The sequence below is a fragment of the Artibeus jamaicensis genome, unplaced genomic scaffold (genome assembly GCF_021234435.1).
Source record: "Artibeus jamaicensis isolate MK-2021 breed Jamaican fruit bat unplaced genomic scaffold, CSHL_Jam_final scaffold_847, whole genome shotgun sequence".
Lineage (NCBI taxonomy): Eukaryota > Metazoa > Chordata > Mammalia > Chiroptera > Phyllostomidae > Artibeus > Artibeus jamaicensis.
Window position 1 is genome coordinate 6,068,056 of NW_026522057.1, and position 15,501 is coordinate 6,083,556.

The 15,501-nt window shown below is 42.8% G+C and overlaps 1 protein-coding gene across 1 annotated transcript; it reads right to left on the reverse strand.

The window, feature by feature from the left end:
* Positions 1 to 1,848: 1,848 nt before the first annotated feature.
* Positions 1,849 to 9,792, reverse strand: NDUFS5 (NADH:ubiquinone oxidoreductase subunit S5). The gene is made up of 3 exons (XM_037149796.2): positions 9,684 to 9,792; positions 5,880 to 6,097; positions 1,849 to 2,069 (listed from the first exon to the last, which is right to left on the reverse strand). The coding sequence occupies exons 2-3, from the start codon at positions 6,093 to 6,095 to the stop codon at positions 1,962 to 1,964; spliced, it is 324 nt and encodes a 107-aa protein (XP_037005691.1). The 5' UTR covers positions 6,096 to 6,097; positions 9,684 to 9,792; the 3' UTR covers positions 1,849 to 1,961.
* Between the last annotated feature and the right edge of the window lie 5,709 nt (positions 9,793 to 15,501).

The following is a 15,501-nucleotide window of genomic DNA, read 5'->3' on the forward strand; positions in this document are numbered from 1 at the left end:
CTGATCAATGTTTCTCTCCCTCTTCCTCACTCCCTTCCCTTCTGTCTAAAAATAAATAACATCTTTTTAAAAAATGGGCAAAGAACTTGAATAGACATTTATCCAAACTACGCAAATGGCCAATAAGCAGATGAAAAGATGCAACATCACTAATTAGAGATACACAAGTCAAAACTATAATGACACTCTCACTTCCTTTAGATGGCCACTGCCAAAAAAAAAAAAAAGAAGAACGCACACAATTAGCTGGTGAGAATGTGAAGAAACTGGGAGAGTTTTGCACTATTGGTGGGAATGTAAAATGGCACAACCACTGTGGAAACAGGAGAGCAGTTCCCCAAAAAAGTCAGAATCACAATTACCTTTTTATCAGGCAAATCCACTTCAGGGAATACACTCAAAGGAAGTAAAGTGGTGCCTCGAGGAGATGTTTGTACACCCATATTCATAGCAGCAGCATTCACAATAGCTAAAACACGGAAGCAACCCAAGTGCCCATCAACAGATGAATGGATAAGCAAGGTATGGTACATATATAGAGATACTGTTTGTTCAGCCTTGATGTGTTCCAGAAAATTGAGAACATTATGCTAAGGGAAATAAGCCAGTCACAAAAAGAGAAACACTATATGATCCACTGATATGAGGTACAGTACTTGGAGTTGTCCAAATCATAGAAACAAAGTGGCATAGTGGTTACCAGGGACGTTACTGTTTAATGGGTACTGCTTCAGTTTTCCAAGATGGGGGAGTTCTGGAGCTGGGTGGTAGGTATGGCTACACAACATCAATGTATTTAATGCCATGGAACCGGACACTTAAATATGGCTAAGGTGGTAAATTTTATGTTAATTTTACCATCATAAAACAAAGTTGGGAAAAAATGCTACAGGATATCTGAGATTCCAATTATAATATATTTCCAATACATATTAATTTTATAACATTCATACCTTCCCTTCTATTAATATATCCAGATTTTTCTTTTAGAAGTATGTTTCTAGCCCTGGCTGATGTGGCTCAGTGGGTTGAGCTTTGGCCTGCAAACTGAGATCTCCAGCTGGATTCTCACTCCAGGCACATGCCTGGGTTGTGGCCCAGGTCCCTGGTTGGGGGCGTGTGAGAGGCAACTGATGGATGATCCATGTTTCTCTTGCAATCGATATTTCTCTCCTTTTCTTTCTCCCTCCTTTCCCCTAATAAGTAAAAAAAAATTTTTAATCTTTAAAAAAATATTTTATTTATTTATTTTTAGAGAGAAGGGAAGGGGAAAGAAAGGGAAACATCAATGTGTGGTTCACTCTCACATGCCCCCCCATTAGGGACCTGGCCTGCAACCCAGGCATGTGCCCTGACTGGGAATTGAACTGGCAACCCTTTGGTTCCCAGACTGCACTCAATCCACTGAGCCACACCAGCCAGGGCAATAAATAAAAAATTTTAAAGATAAGTATTTTATATACACACACACACACACACCATTGATGTAAGACAGCAAACTGAAGCAATGGCACTGCTTCTACCAAAACTGTTATCCATTTAGCCTTAAAGTCACAGACTTCACAGACCTTACAATAAACACACAACCAGTTTTGCTGTCTCTCCTTCTCGGCCCACGTCTGTGCTCCATGTAAAATAAACTAGAATCAAAATACTAAAGAACACTGCAACTTCTTAAATGAGTCACCACCTTGAAGCACCTCATACACACTGAACATTCATTAAATGCTCATTATTATTCCCTAGATGCTAGTTTTTAAGGCATAGATACAAGCATTTTTTCCAAACTTAAAATGTGGGTTACAATCTCATTATAGAAAAGTATGATCCAAGAGAAAATAGAACAAATAGCATGGAGCAATCTTTTATTTTTAGACACTTTCACAAAGAGGTTGTCAGTATATAAACTTCCCAGTAGAACAAACATGGAGCTCGGCCTCCAGCACCAGCAGTTGCTCCGCTCAGGGCCGAGGGCCCTCCTCCTTGCCTAAGTGGTGGGGTGGAGGCGTGTACTTCCCTTCCTTTATTAGCTTGTCCCGCTGCCTCATGATGGCACTCAGTCGTTTCAGCTGTTGAAGGAAAAAAGTATTTAAACTAGGAGGAGATATACACCCGAAAATGAGCGCTGGAGAAAATGAAGCAAAATTAGTTTCATTTTTAAACTACAGAAGCTCTTCACCCTAGAGGGCCTTTGAGATGAAACCTGTCTTTAAAAAACTAACTTGAAAGCACTTACCAAGCTTTTAACAAATAAACTTCTGGTATATACAAAAATATCTCCTTGGAAACTAGGAACTAAAATGTTCCTATTACATATAGGAATTCAGATATTTACAAAAACATATAGGTCAAAACCTTTAGTACTCATGCACACTAAAATCTTATCATTTATTTATTTGTTTATTCATTCATTCATTCATTCATTCATTCATTCATTTTCAGAGAGGGGGAAAAGGGAGAGAGAGAAACTTCAATGTGCAAGAGATACATCACTCGGTTGCCTCTTGCATGTCCCCAACTGGGGACCTGGCCCTAAACCCAGGCATGTGCCCTGACTGGGAATCAAACCAGCGACCTTTGGTTCGCAGGCCGCACTCAATCCACTGAGCCACACCAGTTTGGACTAAAATCTTTTAAAATAGTACAAGTAGAGATTATACCATAGCTTACATATTCCTGACCTCTCTGCACAAAGGTGGCACTGCTGCTGGTGACTGTTTGCTGGGTATGAATAAGCAGAAGTAGCCAATATAAGGTCTCTTTTTACCACACTGAAATTAAGACCTGATATATAGTCAGCTACCAGTCACTGTTGAGCCCTGAGTTCTGCCTCTTCTCAGACAGGACATTCCCAGCAAATGAAGTCATGCTATACAAGACTATGTGAATGCCATAATTCACATGGATTCTGTGACAAGAAAATATACTCACTAATCACGACTGCATTCTTCGTCTGCTCAAAACTCAATGGCTTCCCATCTTACTGAGAGAAAAAACTGAATTCTTCCTTATAATGACTTACGAGGCCTTGCCTCTCTGACTTTATGTCTTACCACCCTCCCCCTAGCTCTCTCTGATCCAGCTCTGGAAGCTTCACACTTGCTGTTTCCTCTGCCTGGGACATTCTTCCCTCGTATCTACTTGGCTCACTTTCTCTAAGTCTCTGCTCAAGTGGTTTCTGTTGCTGAACTCCTCTCTGACTACCCTATTTAACAAAAAGTAAGGGGAGGGGACCATAAGGAGACTAAAAGGTAAATAAATAAATAAATAAATAAATAAATTTTAAAAGAGAAAAATCTACTTGACTCCCATGTTTAGTGCTTTCTATCTTTTTCCTGTTTATTTTTCCCCACTGCACTTATCTGACACACTATTTTCTAATTTGTTTGTTAAATCTTTGCTCTCTGCCCCTCACCCGGCTAATTAGCTCCACTAGGACAGGGACTTTTGGTATTTTGCTTACTACTATATTTCGTGCCTAGAATAGTTCTTGATAAAATAGAGGATCCAATAAATATTCTTTTTAGCAAATGACTACATTTTCACAAAGCATAAAAAATTAGTATATTCAGCCCTGGATGATGTGGCTCAGTGGATTGAGTGCTGGCCTGCAAACTAAGGGGTCACTGGTTTGAGTCCCAGTCAGGGCATATGCCTGGGTTGTAGGCCACGTCCCCAGGAGGAGGCGTGTGAGAGGCAAACACACATTAATGTTTCTCTCTCTTTCTCCCTCCCTTCCCCTCTCTAAATTAAATCTTAAAAAAAAAAAAAGAATTAGTATATTCCATTAAAGACCCCATCAACTTTAAAGAATCAGTCAGGACAGAACTTCAGTAGAACTCTAGGTGCCCTAAATCCTGACATACACGGTAACCATTTTTGTGAGACTGCATTCTTAACATTACTCTCTGAGAGAGTTTCCCCACAGAGGACCAGTCATGGCTGAGCTATCGCACCACCACAGATGAAATCTTCCTTCCAACTAGAGCCAATCACCACTTAGCCTGGTGGATATGAAACACAGGCGCTGGAGCCAGCATTGCCAGAATCAAATCCCATTTATACCACTGTACTAGCTAATGACCTTAGGAAACGGCCTCGATTTTTCCTGGCTTCAAGTTTTTAATCGGATAGGAGGGGAAGTAACAGTAAAGCAGCTTACAAGATTGTCACGAAAAATTAATACAGTGTGAGAAGCCTGGCAGTTAGGGCTTGATTCTAATTCCCTGAATCACTAGATTCTTTGCCTAGGGGGCAGTATCTAGTCACTTAGGGTGACCTCTAAAACAGCAACATATCTATTCATAAATTTAGCCCTGGCCAGTGTAGGTCAGTGGATTGAGTGCGGGCCTGTGAACCAGAAGATCGAGGTTCGATTCCCAGTCAGGGCACATGCCTGGGTTGCAGGCCAGTTCCCAGAAGGGGACCCATGAGAGGCAACCATACACTGATATTCTCTCCCTCTCTCCTTCCCTTCCCCTCTAAAGATAAATAAATAAAATAAGATTTTATTTATTTATCTTTAGAGGGGAAGGAGAGAGGGAGAGAGAGAAACATCAATGTATGGTTGCCTTTCGTGCATCCCCTGCTGGGAACTGGCCTGCAACCCAGGCATGTGCCCTGATTGGGAATGAACCTGTGACCCTTTGGTTCATAGGCTGGTGCTCAATCCACTGAGCCACACCAGCCAGGGCAAGACGAGCCAAATTTTAATCTGAGCATGGAGTAATGGGCCCACAAAAAGAGAAGTCAAGTCATGTTGTGAACTAACTAGCTGGTAGGTGGCCAAACACAGCCCACTCACTGTCCTATAATATACACTATACTACACTATTACTCACTTAATGACTGATATTCCTGCAGAGATCAATACAAAATTATGACTTTATACCCTCTCATTTCTTACAACTTTGGCTTCACTTTAACCACATGCTAACAGCAGATATTAAAAGAAATTTAAAATTTTAATACAGGCCCTGACTGGTGTGGCTGGGCCCAGTGTTGGCTGGGCATCATCCCACAAAATGAAAAGTCACTGATTCCATTACTAGTAAGGCCACATGCCTGGGTTTTGGATTCGATCCCAGGTTGGGGCACTTATAAGAGGCAACTGATCAATGTTTCTCTCCCCTTCTCCTTCCCTTCCCCTCTCTCTAAAAATAAATAAAATCCTGAAAAAAAATTAACTTTGTAATAAATTTAACTGGAAATCTAAACTGTCTCCCTGAACTCCAAGAAATTGTTATATCTGGAACACAGAAATAGGTAAAATATCAGTTGACACCCCAAGATTTCTTCTATGAGGGAAAGAGCACCCTATATGTCAGGTAACTTACTCAACTCTTCAGGACAGAGACACCATGTGTTAACACTCTTTCTGCCCCCTGCATTTCTGGTTAGGCGCACCCAAAGCAATCTCATTAACACCTCCATCTGCCCCAGAGTAGCAAGGAATCAGAGGCTGTTTTATCAGGTTCAAAGTAATAGACTTACAGGGTTTTAACATCTTCCCCAATGATTTTTACCCAAAGATTTTCAGACAAACATCCAAGACGGGTTGATATTCTTTGCTTTATAATCTACTACAAAAGAAGAAAAAGATACACATGTAATTTCTAATCTGATGGCTACAGCAAGGTAGAGTACGAAGAGAAATCTGTGAGAAAGATGAAGAGGAACATGGAGGAACAACAGGTCCTCCTCAGATCTGAAGGCATTTAGCTTCCTTAACACGGTAACCTAAATAGCGGTGTTTCACCACAAAAGCCTTGCCAATTCACACTGGGCAAGTTGCTGCTCAATGACCAATTTAAATCACTGAAAAACAGCCTCAAAGAAATAAGGAAATAACTCAGCTCCCACCTCCATCACCTCCTCACCGTTTTCTGCCGAAGCATACATTCTACAAAATCATCATATTCTGTCTTGCACTCTTTCTCTGCACGGATAGTGCCAATTCCATGTGCACATTCTATCCATTCTTTTTCAAAAGCATGGCACCGAGATGGAATCTTGTGCGGCTGCTCAGCACTCTGGATTGTCATCCAGCGGTCTAGGTCAATGCCCAGCCTTTTCTGGATATCAAAGAAAGGCATGGCTGAAACAGAAGATAAAAAACATATAATGTCATAAAAGTACAATCAAATAAGAAATTTCTAAGGAAAATGAGATTATGGCAAGTAGTCCTCTAAAGACATTTTACACTCTTCTCCCAGTTTCTTCTCACCAAATATTTTCATTAGATTCTCCCAGTTTACAAAAACAATTGCTGTGCTTTCACAAAACCCAAGGAAAAGAGAACTAGAACTAGAAAACAATGTATACAAAAATTCTTTCTATATTGATAAAATAATCAAAAAAATTTATCAAAAGTCCAAAAAAGGTAGGTTTGGGCCTGAAGCAGCATCTGGCTAAAGGTTTCAATTGGTAAAAACAGGGCTCACAACCTTCCGCCAAATGGAGGCGCGGGTGGAAAGACTGTGTCTTCTCGCACAACCAAGTTTAACAACAACAGTTTTAGCAACAAAAAACGTGGCCAAACCACAGAAAATTGAACTATACAGAAGTCCGACAACATCGAACCACTCAGCCAGACCAGTAAGAGGGGCGGAGCCAGCAGCAGTGGACCGGTTGGGCAAAAAAGATCCCCCACCCAGGCGCACAGGCAGCCGTGGGCGGATCCCAGGTGTGGGGTACCATGGGGCAGACCCAGTGAAGGCGCAAGGCAGCAGGCTGACCAAGGTCACACATTCGGGAGCAGATAAACCAGCAAAGGAGTGAGCAGTGAGACAGAGCAAGCAGGCCCCACCTGCTGGAAGCAGCAGAGCGGACCGCCATTGTCCCTCTCTGACCCTGCCCCCACATACAGCGTTACAACCCAGAGACCTGGGCAGCCCTGCCCTGGTGAACACCTAAGGCTCCCCTCCTCATACATAACAGGCTCGAACAGACCAAAACATGGCTCAAGAAGAACTCAAACCCCCGGAGCCGGTAACTCTAAGTGACCAAGAAATTGCCAACCTATCAGATGCACAGTTCAAAACACTGGTGATCAGGATGCTCACAGAACTGGTTGATTTTAGTCACGAATTAGAGGAACAAATGAAGGCTAAACTAATTGAAATGAAGGGAAATGAACAGAAAACGAATAGTGATGGAAAGGAAACTGGGACTCAAATCAAGGGAGTGGACCAGAAGGAAGAAAAAAATGACCAAACACAAAACAATGAACAAACAAGAATTCAAAAAAAATGAGGAGAGACTTAGGAACCTCCAGGACATCTTTAAACGCTCCAACATCTGAATTATAGGGGTACCAGAAGGGGAAGAGGAACAGCCACCAGTGGAAAACTTATTTGAACAAATAATAAAAGAGAACTTTCCCAATCTGGCAAAGGAAATAGACTTCCAGGAAATCCAGGAAGCTCAGAGAGTCCCAAAGAAGTTAGACCCAAGAAGGAACACACCAAGGCACATCATAATTACATTAGCCAAGATTAAAATGAAGGAGAGAATCCTAGAAGCAGGAAGAAATAAGGGGACAGTCACCTACAAAGGAGTTCCCATCAGACTGTCAGCTGATTTCTCAAAAGAGACTTTATAGGCAAGAAGGGGCTGGAAAGAAGTATTCCAAGTCATGAAAGCCAAAGACCTACTACCAAGATTGCTCTATCCAGCAAAGCTTTCATTTAGAATGGAAGGGCAGATAAAGTGCTTCTCAGATAAGAGCAAATGCAAGGAGTTCATCTTCACCAAGCCCACCAAGGGCTTCACAAGCCCTTATTATATGAAATGTTAAAGGGACTTACCTAAGAAAAAGAAGATAAAAAAGATGAATAGTGAAAGGACAGCAAACTCACAGTTATTAACAACCACACCTAAAACAAAAGCAAACTAAGAGGACAGCTAGATCAGGAGCAGAACCATAGAAATGAAGATCACATGGAGGGTTAGCAACAGGGGAGTGGGAGGAGGAGAAGGGGGGAGAAGGTACAGAAAATAAGCAGCATAGACGGTAGGTAGAAAATAGATAGGGGGGAGGGCAAGAATAATATGGAAAATACAGAATCTAAAGAACTTCAAAAAAGTTCTTTAGAACTAAAGGGGGAGAATGATGGGGGAGGGGTGTGCAGGGTGGAGAGGAATGAAGGGGGGAATAGAACTGTAATGACAATCAAAAAGATATATTTTTTAAAAGTCAATAAGAGTGTTTATGTTTTGACTTAATCCCAATTCTTTGAGACAGATTTGAATAACTGAAAAGAACAAAAAAACATAAGCACAGAGAGATTTCTTTACATATTTCTATCCATATCAACTTAGATAACACCTCTCCAGAGAAGCCATCCTGACACTGGCACCCTCCTTTAGGAGAGTACATCATTCTGAACTTCCCATAGGAGCACTGTGCACTCCATGGTAATGGACTATTTACTCGACTGTCTCCCCTACTGAACAATGAACTTGGTGAGGGACCAGATAGGAATTCAGTAATAATTTGTTTTTAAAAAGATTAATTTTAGCCCTGGCTGGTGTAGCTCAGTGGATTGAGCATGGGCCTGCAAACCAAAAGATAGTGGTTCAATTCCCAGTCAGGGCACATGCCTGGGTTGCAGGTCAGTTCCCAGCAGAGGCCAGTTCCTAGCAGGAAATGCACAAGAAGCAACCATACATTGATATTTCTCTCCCTCTCTCTTTCCCTCTAAAGATAAATAAATAAAAATTTTAAAAAAGATTAATTTTAAACAACCGAGACAGATAATTAAATCTAGTACCTACTTAGAATATGATAGATATTTGAGGGGGAGGGGGACATACATGGAACATACATGTATAATATACATGGGACATACATTTTAATGTCAAATAAACGTACTACAATAATGCAAGCAAAACTGCGAAAGAAGACTGAAAGAAAACACACACACGGCAAGTTATTATGCACGAATGGTAGATACACAGGTGAATTTAATTTTTAAATTTCATACCAATTCTTTAAGTCATTTACTGAATTATTACGTTCCAGGCACTGGAATGGGTTGGGGGGTGGGGGGGCAGGGGGGAGAAACAGATGCAACGTAAGTACCAGAATACAAATACACAAATAATTTGGAACCCAAAGGAAAAAACACGACAGGGTTTAAGAGCTCAGTGGAGGAAACCCCAATTCTGCTCAGAAGACTTGAAAATGCCTTTTAGGATGGGCTGAGTTTGCCAAGGGAAGGCCAGTGGGCAGAGTATTTCAGTAGGGCACAGCACCAGTTACTGGAAATGGTGGGGGGGGGACACTGAGGTCCCAGACGTGGCTGGCACGTAGAGTGCATATCGGGAAGAACTAAATGAGCTCAAGTGGTGGGCAGGGCCGCAATCACACAGGGCCTTGAAAGCAGAGAAAAGGGGCGTGGGTTTCAAGTTAAGGATGGGAAGGTCAACGCAACAGTCCACAAAAATCTCAGTTTGTACGGAGAACCGAGAAAAGTGCAGTCTACAGGCCTCGCTGACGTTGGCTGTGTGGGCGAAAGAATTAGGGAAAGCCGAAAACGCGCCCAGAGACCGGGCCAGAGAGAACGGACACCCAGCAAGCCGAGGTGAAATGTTTTTAAAAATCTCGGAATAAAGTTCTTTCGGCTTAAATCGCGCGCCCCCGCCCCCACACACACACCGCGGACATACGCAAGACCTACCGTCCTAACGCGGTGCCCTTGTCCGTACGCTGGCCGCGAGTAGTAGAGGACCAGCTGGAGACGCGAAGACCTGCCGCAAAGCACAGCAGCAGCGCGACGCTTGGAGTGCGACGCCGGGAGTCGACCTTTCTTCCGCCCTCTCGCCCCGGAAACCATAGGAACCAAACCTGTCGACCTGCGCCTGCGCCTGCGCAGCTGCGTGCTTTGCTTTTCGGAGATATTGCCAGTGAATAAGCTGATTTTCCCATAGTAGAGAGTCGAGTTAGAGACGGCCCAGTGGGCACTCTATCAGCCAGTTCCACAACAGCTTTGTTTCGTGAAGGACTTGACCAAGGGCACACGAGAGAGAGAGAGAGAGAGGGGGGGGGGGGGGGGGGGCTCCCCTGTCACTCCAGTAGTGTAGTTAAGCTCATGGACTGGACCCACGGTAGGTCGGTTCAAATTCTGGCTCCGTCATTTCGCTGTGACCCTGGAGAGTTTCTTAACCTCACTTAACCTCCGTTTCCTCAAATTAAGATTAACATATTACCTTAAAAGAAAACAATAGCACCTACAGTGTAAGGCTGCTTTGGGGATTAAAAAATTTTTGTGTTAAAGCTCTGAGGCTGTTCCTGGAACTGGAAAGCTTCCTACACTAAGCGCAGTTCTTTGATGTCTCAGTTTCTAAAGTTTGTGGATTCGGAAAAGTTGACGGACTGCCGTCCTCTGCCTTGGAGAACCTCCAGTGGCTCCCTTTAACTATAGCAGGGCCTCCGAAGTGGAGTGTATGTGTGGGTGCCACAAGGTATGTGGGCTAGGATACACTGGGGGCGTGGGAAGGAAATACGAGAATACTTCCGTTTAATCTTTTTAAAATTTGTGTGTGTGTACAAATGTTTATAAAGTGTGTAAACATAACTGCAGTGGTGCATAAAAATAACTTGTAAATATTTATTTAGGGAATGGGCTGAAAATTTATTTTCCTTTTAAGTGACTGTTTTCAAAAACGTTTAGACAGTCCAGCCTTGCAACTTTCCCAGCCTCACTGTCCGAAATCCCCTGTCTGATGCTCCAAGAGGTTGTTTCAGTGTGTTCCAGGAAAAAGTCCTGTCATTCAGCCTCTTTGATTTTTTAATCCTTTCCTCAGGAATGACACCGTTTCAACCCCATTTCTATTTTTGCGTGCCAGATTCCTGGTTTATTTCAGGACTTTGACATTGTTTTTTTGTTTTCTTTTCCCAAAAGGAGTTGAATACCCCCAAGCCCCAGAATCACCCACTCTGGAGAGAATTCCTAAGGTCCCACAACTTACTGGTTTTATTGAAGCGTTCCAAGTCTCCCTTCCCCTCATCAGATAAGAGTTTCAAGTCAACTGAAGTTTCCTGAGCACCAAAATGTCCAGCAGAATACTGGGGGCTTATAGAATTGTTAACTCAATGGCCCTTTCCCACAAAATACTAGAGATAGCCAGGTTTTGAGCTACCACTCTTTGCACTTCTCCCACTTTCTGGTTTGTGTTGGAGACATTCCCTTCCCAGCCATTCAGGAAGGAAACTCTGAAGTTCTAATTTGCCTTTCCCTTATCTTTCATCCACTATTTAATTACTGCCCAAGCTCTCTCAAATATTCCTTCCACAGGTTTCCAATTCTCCTTTCTGCCTCCCAGCTCCTCACTTCAGTCTCTTTTTCACTGACTAATCTTCCTCAAATACTAATTTCTTTGTATTCAGATGGCCAATTCAGATGCCTCCAAGGCCAAACAGAGTTCACTCTAAGGAAATGAAAAGGAAGGCATCATGATAAATGGCAGCCAGTACTTGGCCTCAACATGCCCAATGGGAGGAGTAGTGGGGAGTGAGACAAACTGGAGGGGCCTATGTCTGTCCTGTCTAAAGGCAGCAGCAGCCACTCAACTCCATCCTATTACTGTTGAGAGAACCAGGGCCTCAAATTGTCAAATCCTCCTATTTTTCGAGAGAAGCTGGATATCTTTTATTTTTTAAACGTGCTACCTCCCACTTTTAAAATGTGAAACAACTAATTTTTTTAAAAAGTGCTGGCCAAAAGAAACCCACATTGGAAATGGCCTTTGTGCTGCTTAATTTTAACCCTTGGGTGGAGGGAGAAGTGAAGGTAGGGAAAGCAGTTTACTTTGAACTATGAAGTCTCTTTACATCTAGCCTTGGTCCCTTCTTACCATTATTGTCTGGGTTGTTTTTCTAAAACTCAAATCTGATAATTGAAAAAACACTTTCTGAGCTTTTACCACAGGCCACAGTGCTGTTGAGCTCTGGGGATGAGTAGTCAATGCTACAGCAAGTGATAAAACAGAAAGGCGAAGTAAACAAGAGAGAACACAAAGAAGGTTGTCATTCATACTGCTGGGACCAAGTTTGAGGCATCGATGTGTTCAAGAAAAGGTCCAAATCTTGAGTTTGGCATTCAAGAACCTTCATGATCTTGTCTGTTCCCATTTCTAAGTCCTCAGATCCCATGGGTTACCAGCCCCTACTCAACCTCCTTGTGTTCTCAGCCATCCAGAATAGCTCTCAAGCTTTCAAACTGTAGGAACAGGTTCTTCTGCTTTGAAAGATCCCACCCGCTCCCAGCCACCTCCCTAGTCTCCCAGGTGAATGCCTAATCCGTCCTGATTGTATATCTCGCCATTTTCTGGAGGGTTCTTGAATTCCTCAAGCATTTACTAGGCCTTTCTTGAAGTCCCGGCAGTCCTATAAGCTTCTACTATATTGTTTAACTGTTGATAATACCACCGCCTCCCTGGGGTCTTGCGTATCAGCACCATGTGAAAGATGACGGGGACCAGTGTCCCTCTACCCAGCATATAATGAAAAACTACAATGCCCAGAAACCCCATCTCAGAACTACACCTGTGCCGTTGCTGCAGTGACCACGGGACCCACCGAGATTGTGTTTGTTGTGCTTACATCACAAGTGAAGTAATTCTCAATGTTAGCAGCTCCAAGTTGTTCCTTTATACTCATAACCCCACCTCCAGCATTGACCTTTCCACTGCCTTGCTTTGTGGATCCACTGCTTCATGACATGCTTCGTGACAGTGTGATTTTTTTCAACAAAATTAAAAGACTTGATGCGCAGAGAGGCTGTCGCTTTTTCCATTTTGTGTTTGGGGAAACTGGGGCTTCTAGACCAGGTGGAACTTGACCAGGAGTTCGCAACGGTGATCTGTTCTTCCCAAGCACAGCCTTGTTCCCATCTTCAAGGAATAAAAGATGACCCGGTGACCTAATGGAAGATGCCCATTCCCACACCTCTGAAAACCAGCCTCAACTACTGCGTGAGCGCAGGCCGTATATGAAGTAGCTGTTAAGTCTCTACTCACAGTACTTCTGTCCTTTACCTACAGGCTTTCCTCATGTTTACACCTTACTCAGTCACAACCCGAGAAAAGCACTAACACTACTCTTCCAAAGATAGCCCATCTACGATTTAGCTGTTAAATTTTAGCACATTGGGAACACAAGGCCTATCTGATACCACTGCCACACAGACTTGAATAAACTGGATAGCTGGCCTCGGATCCCAGCACACAGGGAAGACAGTGTTTGGAATCTTCCCCCACCCTCAGCCCCCCGAGCCAGGAGCTGTAAAACCCAATAAACAAAGGAATCTGAAAGAGAAAGTAATACATCCTAAGGCCTGGGCTGTAATGGAAACCAAAATGACCTTTTAAATTAAAAAAAAAATTTTTTAAGTGCTATTTGGGGGTGGAGAAAACATCAAGTTGAAGATGCTCCAAGACCAGGAACCACTGAAGCAAGCGGAAGAAGGTTGTGTGGGTGCAGGGCTGTGAAGGTAACTAAATGTTGCTAAGCACTCCATCCCTAAAATTAAGTCCCCTCATTCTGTTCCGTGGTGCTGCCTCTTGAGTTTAATTAGGCTTCCCACATAGCATTGTATGAAGAAAACACACTGTTAAGACAATGGGGCAGTCTACTGCGCCTGACATATTTCTCATGATAGGTTAACATACTGGAGTCTAGTTTTATAGACAAATATAGCTTTATTAGTGAGTGAGCTTTTCTAAATACGGATCAGGGTAATTAAACTACCTGGTGGGAACCCGCCAGTGCAGCTGAATAGCCTTTCTTAGGAAATACCCTAGTTTCTCTCCAGATGCACAGAATGCTTACCAAAGCAAGTTTCATCACATTTCTGACATGGGCTGTGAAGCTTCTCTGGGGTGGGAGTTGTGTCTTTCTTACCCTGGCTGCAGAGTGACAACCTGCAGAAGGCTGAAAATTACTTGATCTGACAGTTAAGGAAAAGAGTTGCAGGTAGTGCACTGATGACTAGAAGAGGAGAGGAAGAGCCACATAATTCACTTGGGAACCAAAAACAGAGAGCGAGATTATTATCAAGGTGCTACTAAGAGCTCAGTATAGTGGAAGAGTTTATCATATAGACACATAAATGCATCAGACAGCTTTAGAGAGGCGTAAAATGAGGTGCTAAAAAGAAGTACTGTGTAGGTAGCACACTTCCTCAGAAAGGTCTTCCTTACAATCCAATTAGGCAGCTAGTTACGGTGGTACCTTGGTACTCATTAATTCGTTCTGACGAGTGGGGAGCAAGTGATGATTGATGAAGCATTTTCTCTTGTGGGGAGGTGTTGTGACTCATACAAATTCTAGCAAGTGTGATGATTGGCAAGTAAGCGCTAGGTGCTGAAACATTTTTTCTTGTCAAAATAAGATGAGTGCCAGGTTTGATGAGTTCTGAAGCCAACAAGTATGGAGGTACCACTATACACTCTATCATTACCATTCGGTTTTCTTCAAACACTTAAATCATGCATTAACTTAACTTTTTTACCACTATGCCTGTATTGCTTCACAAGAATATAAGTACCACGAGAGCGGGGACCTTATCTGACATCGTCCTAGAGACTAGAACAGTATCTGGGAAATAGTGGGTGCACAATAAACATTTAGGGAGCAGAAAGACAACTACCTCTTAAGTAGGCATTTGTCAAGTGAAAAGATTTAATTCTAGGCACAAGAACAATAAGAGCACCATAAAAAATGATTGGCTAAGTTGGTCCTGAGGACAATTGGGGAGGAAATTTTTTTTTTAAAGGGGACATTTTTAATTTATTTTTTATTTTTTTATTCATTTATTTTAGAGAGGGGAAGGGAAGGAGAAAGAGAGGGAGAGAAACATCAGTGTGTGGTTGCTTCTCATACACCCTCTACTGGAGACCTGGCCAGCAACCCAGGCATGTGCCCTGACTGGGAATTGAACCTGTGACCCTTTCATTCACAGGCCAGCACTCAATCCACTGAGCCACACCAGCCAGGGCTGGAGTGAAAAAATTTTAAATAATTCATATAGGAGCTAACCAGTGCCTTTAAGAATAAGTGGATTTGCCTTGGCCCATGTGGCTTGGTGGGTTGTTGTCCTGTGGGCAGAGGGTTGTTTGTCAGTTTGGTTCCTGGTTGGGGCACATGCCTGGGTTGCAGGGCACATATTAGAGGCAATCAATTGATGTTTCTCTCTCTTAGAACTGAAGAAATAAAATCTTAAAAAAAAAAAAAAGAAGTGGACTCAAGAGAATCTATAGCATGAGCAGCTGTAGAATTAAACTGGATTAGCTGAGGGGCAAAAACAAGCCAAAAGAAAAAGGATCTTTGAAAGTGTGCCTACGGGAAGGGGAAAGGTAAGAACAGATTCTTCAAGGGCCATGGTCTTCTTAAAGCAGGCAAAACCAGAGCCATATTTAATCACCCTTCCCAAGCAATGTACAGGCTTTGGTAATCTCTGGACAAAGAGGCTAACTGGTCAACCTGTCTCCAGTTTG

Coding starts and splice junctions, on each gene's coding strand:
- NDUFS5 (XM_037149796.2), bottom strand. CDS start 6,095: ATGCCTTTCTTTGATATCCAGAAAAGGCTGGGCATTGACCTAGACCGC. Junction 2,070..5,879: donor GTATGCTTCGGCAGAAAACG/GTGAGGAGGTGA, acceptor TTCCTTCAACAG/CTGAAACGACTGAGTGCCAT.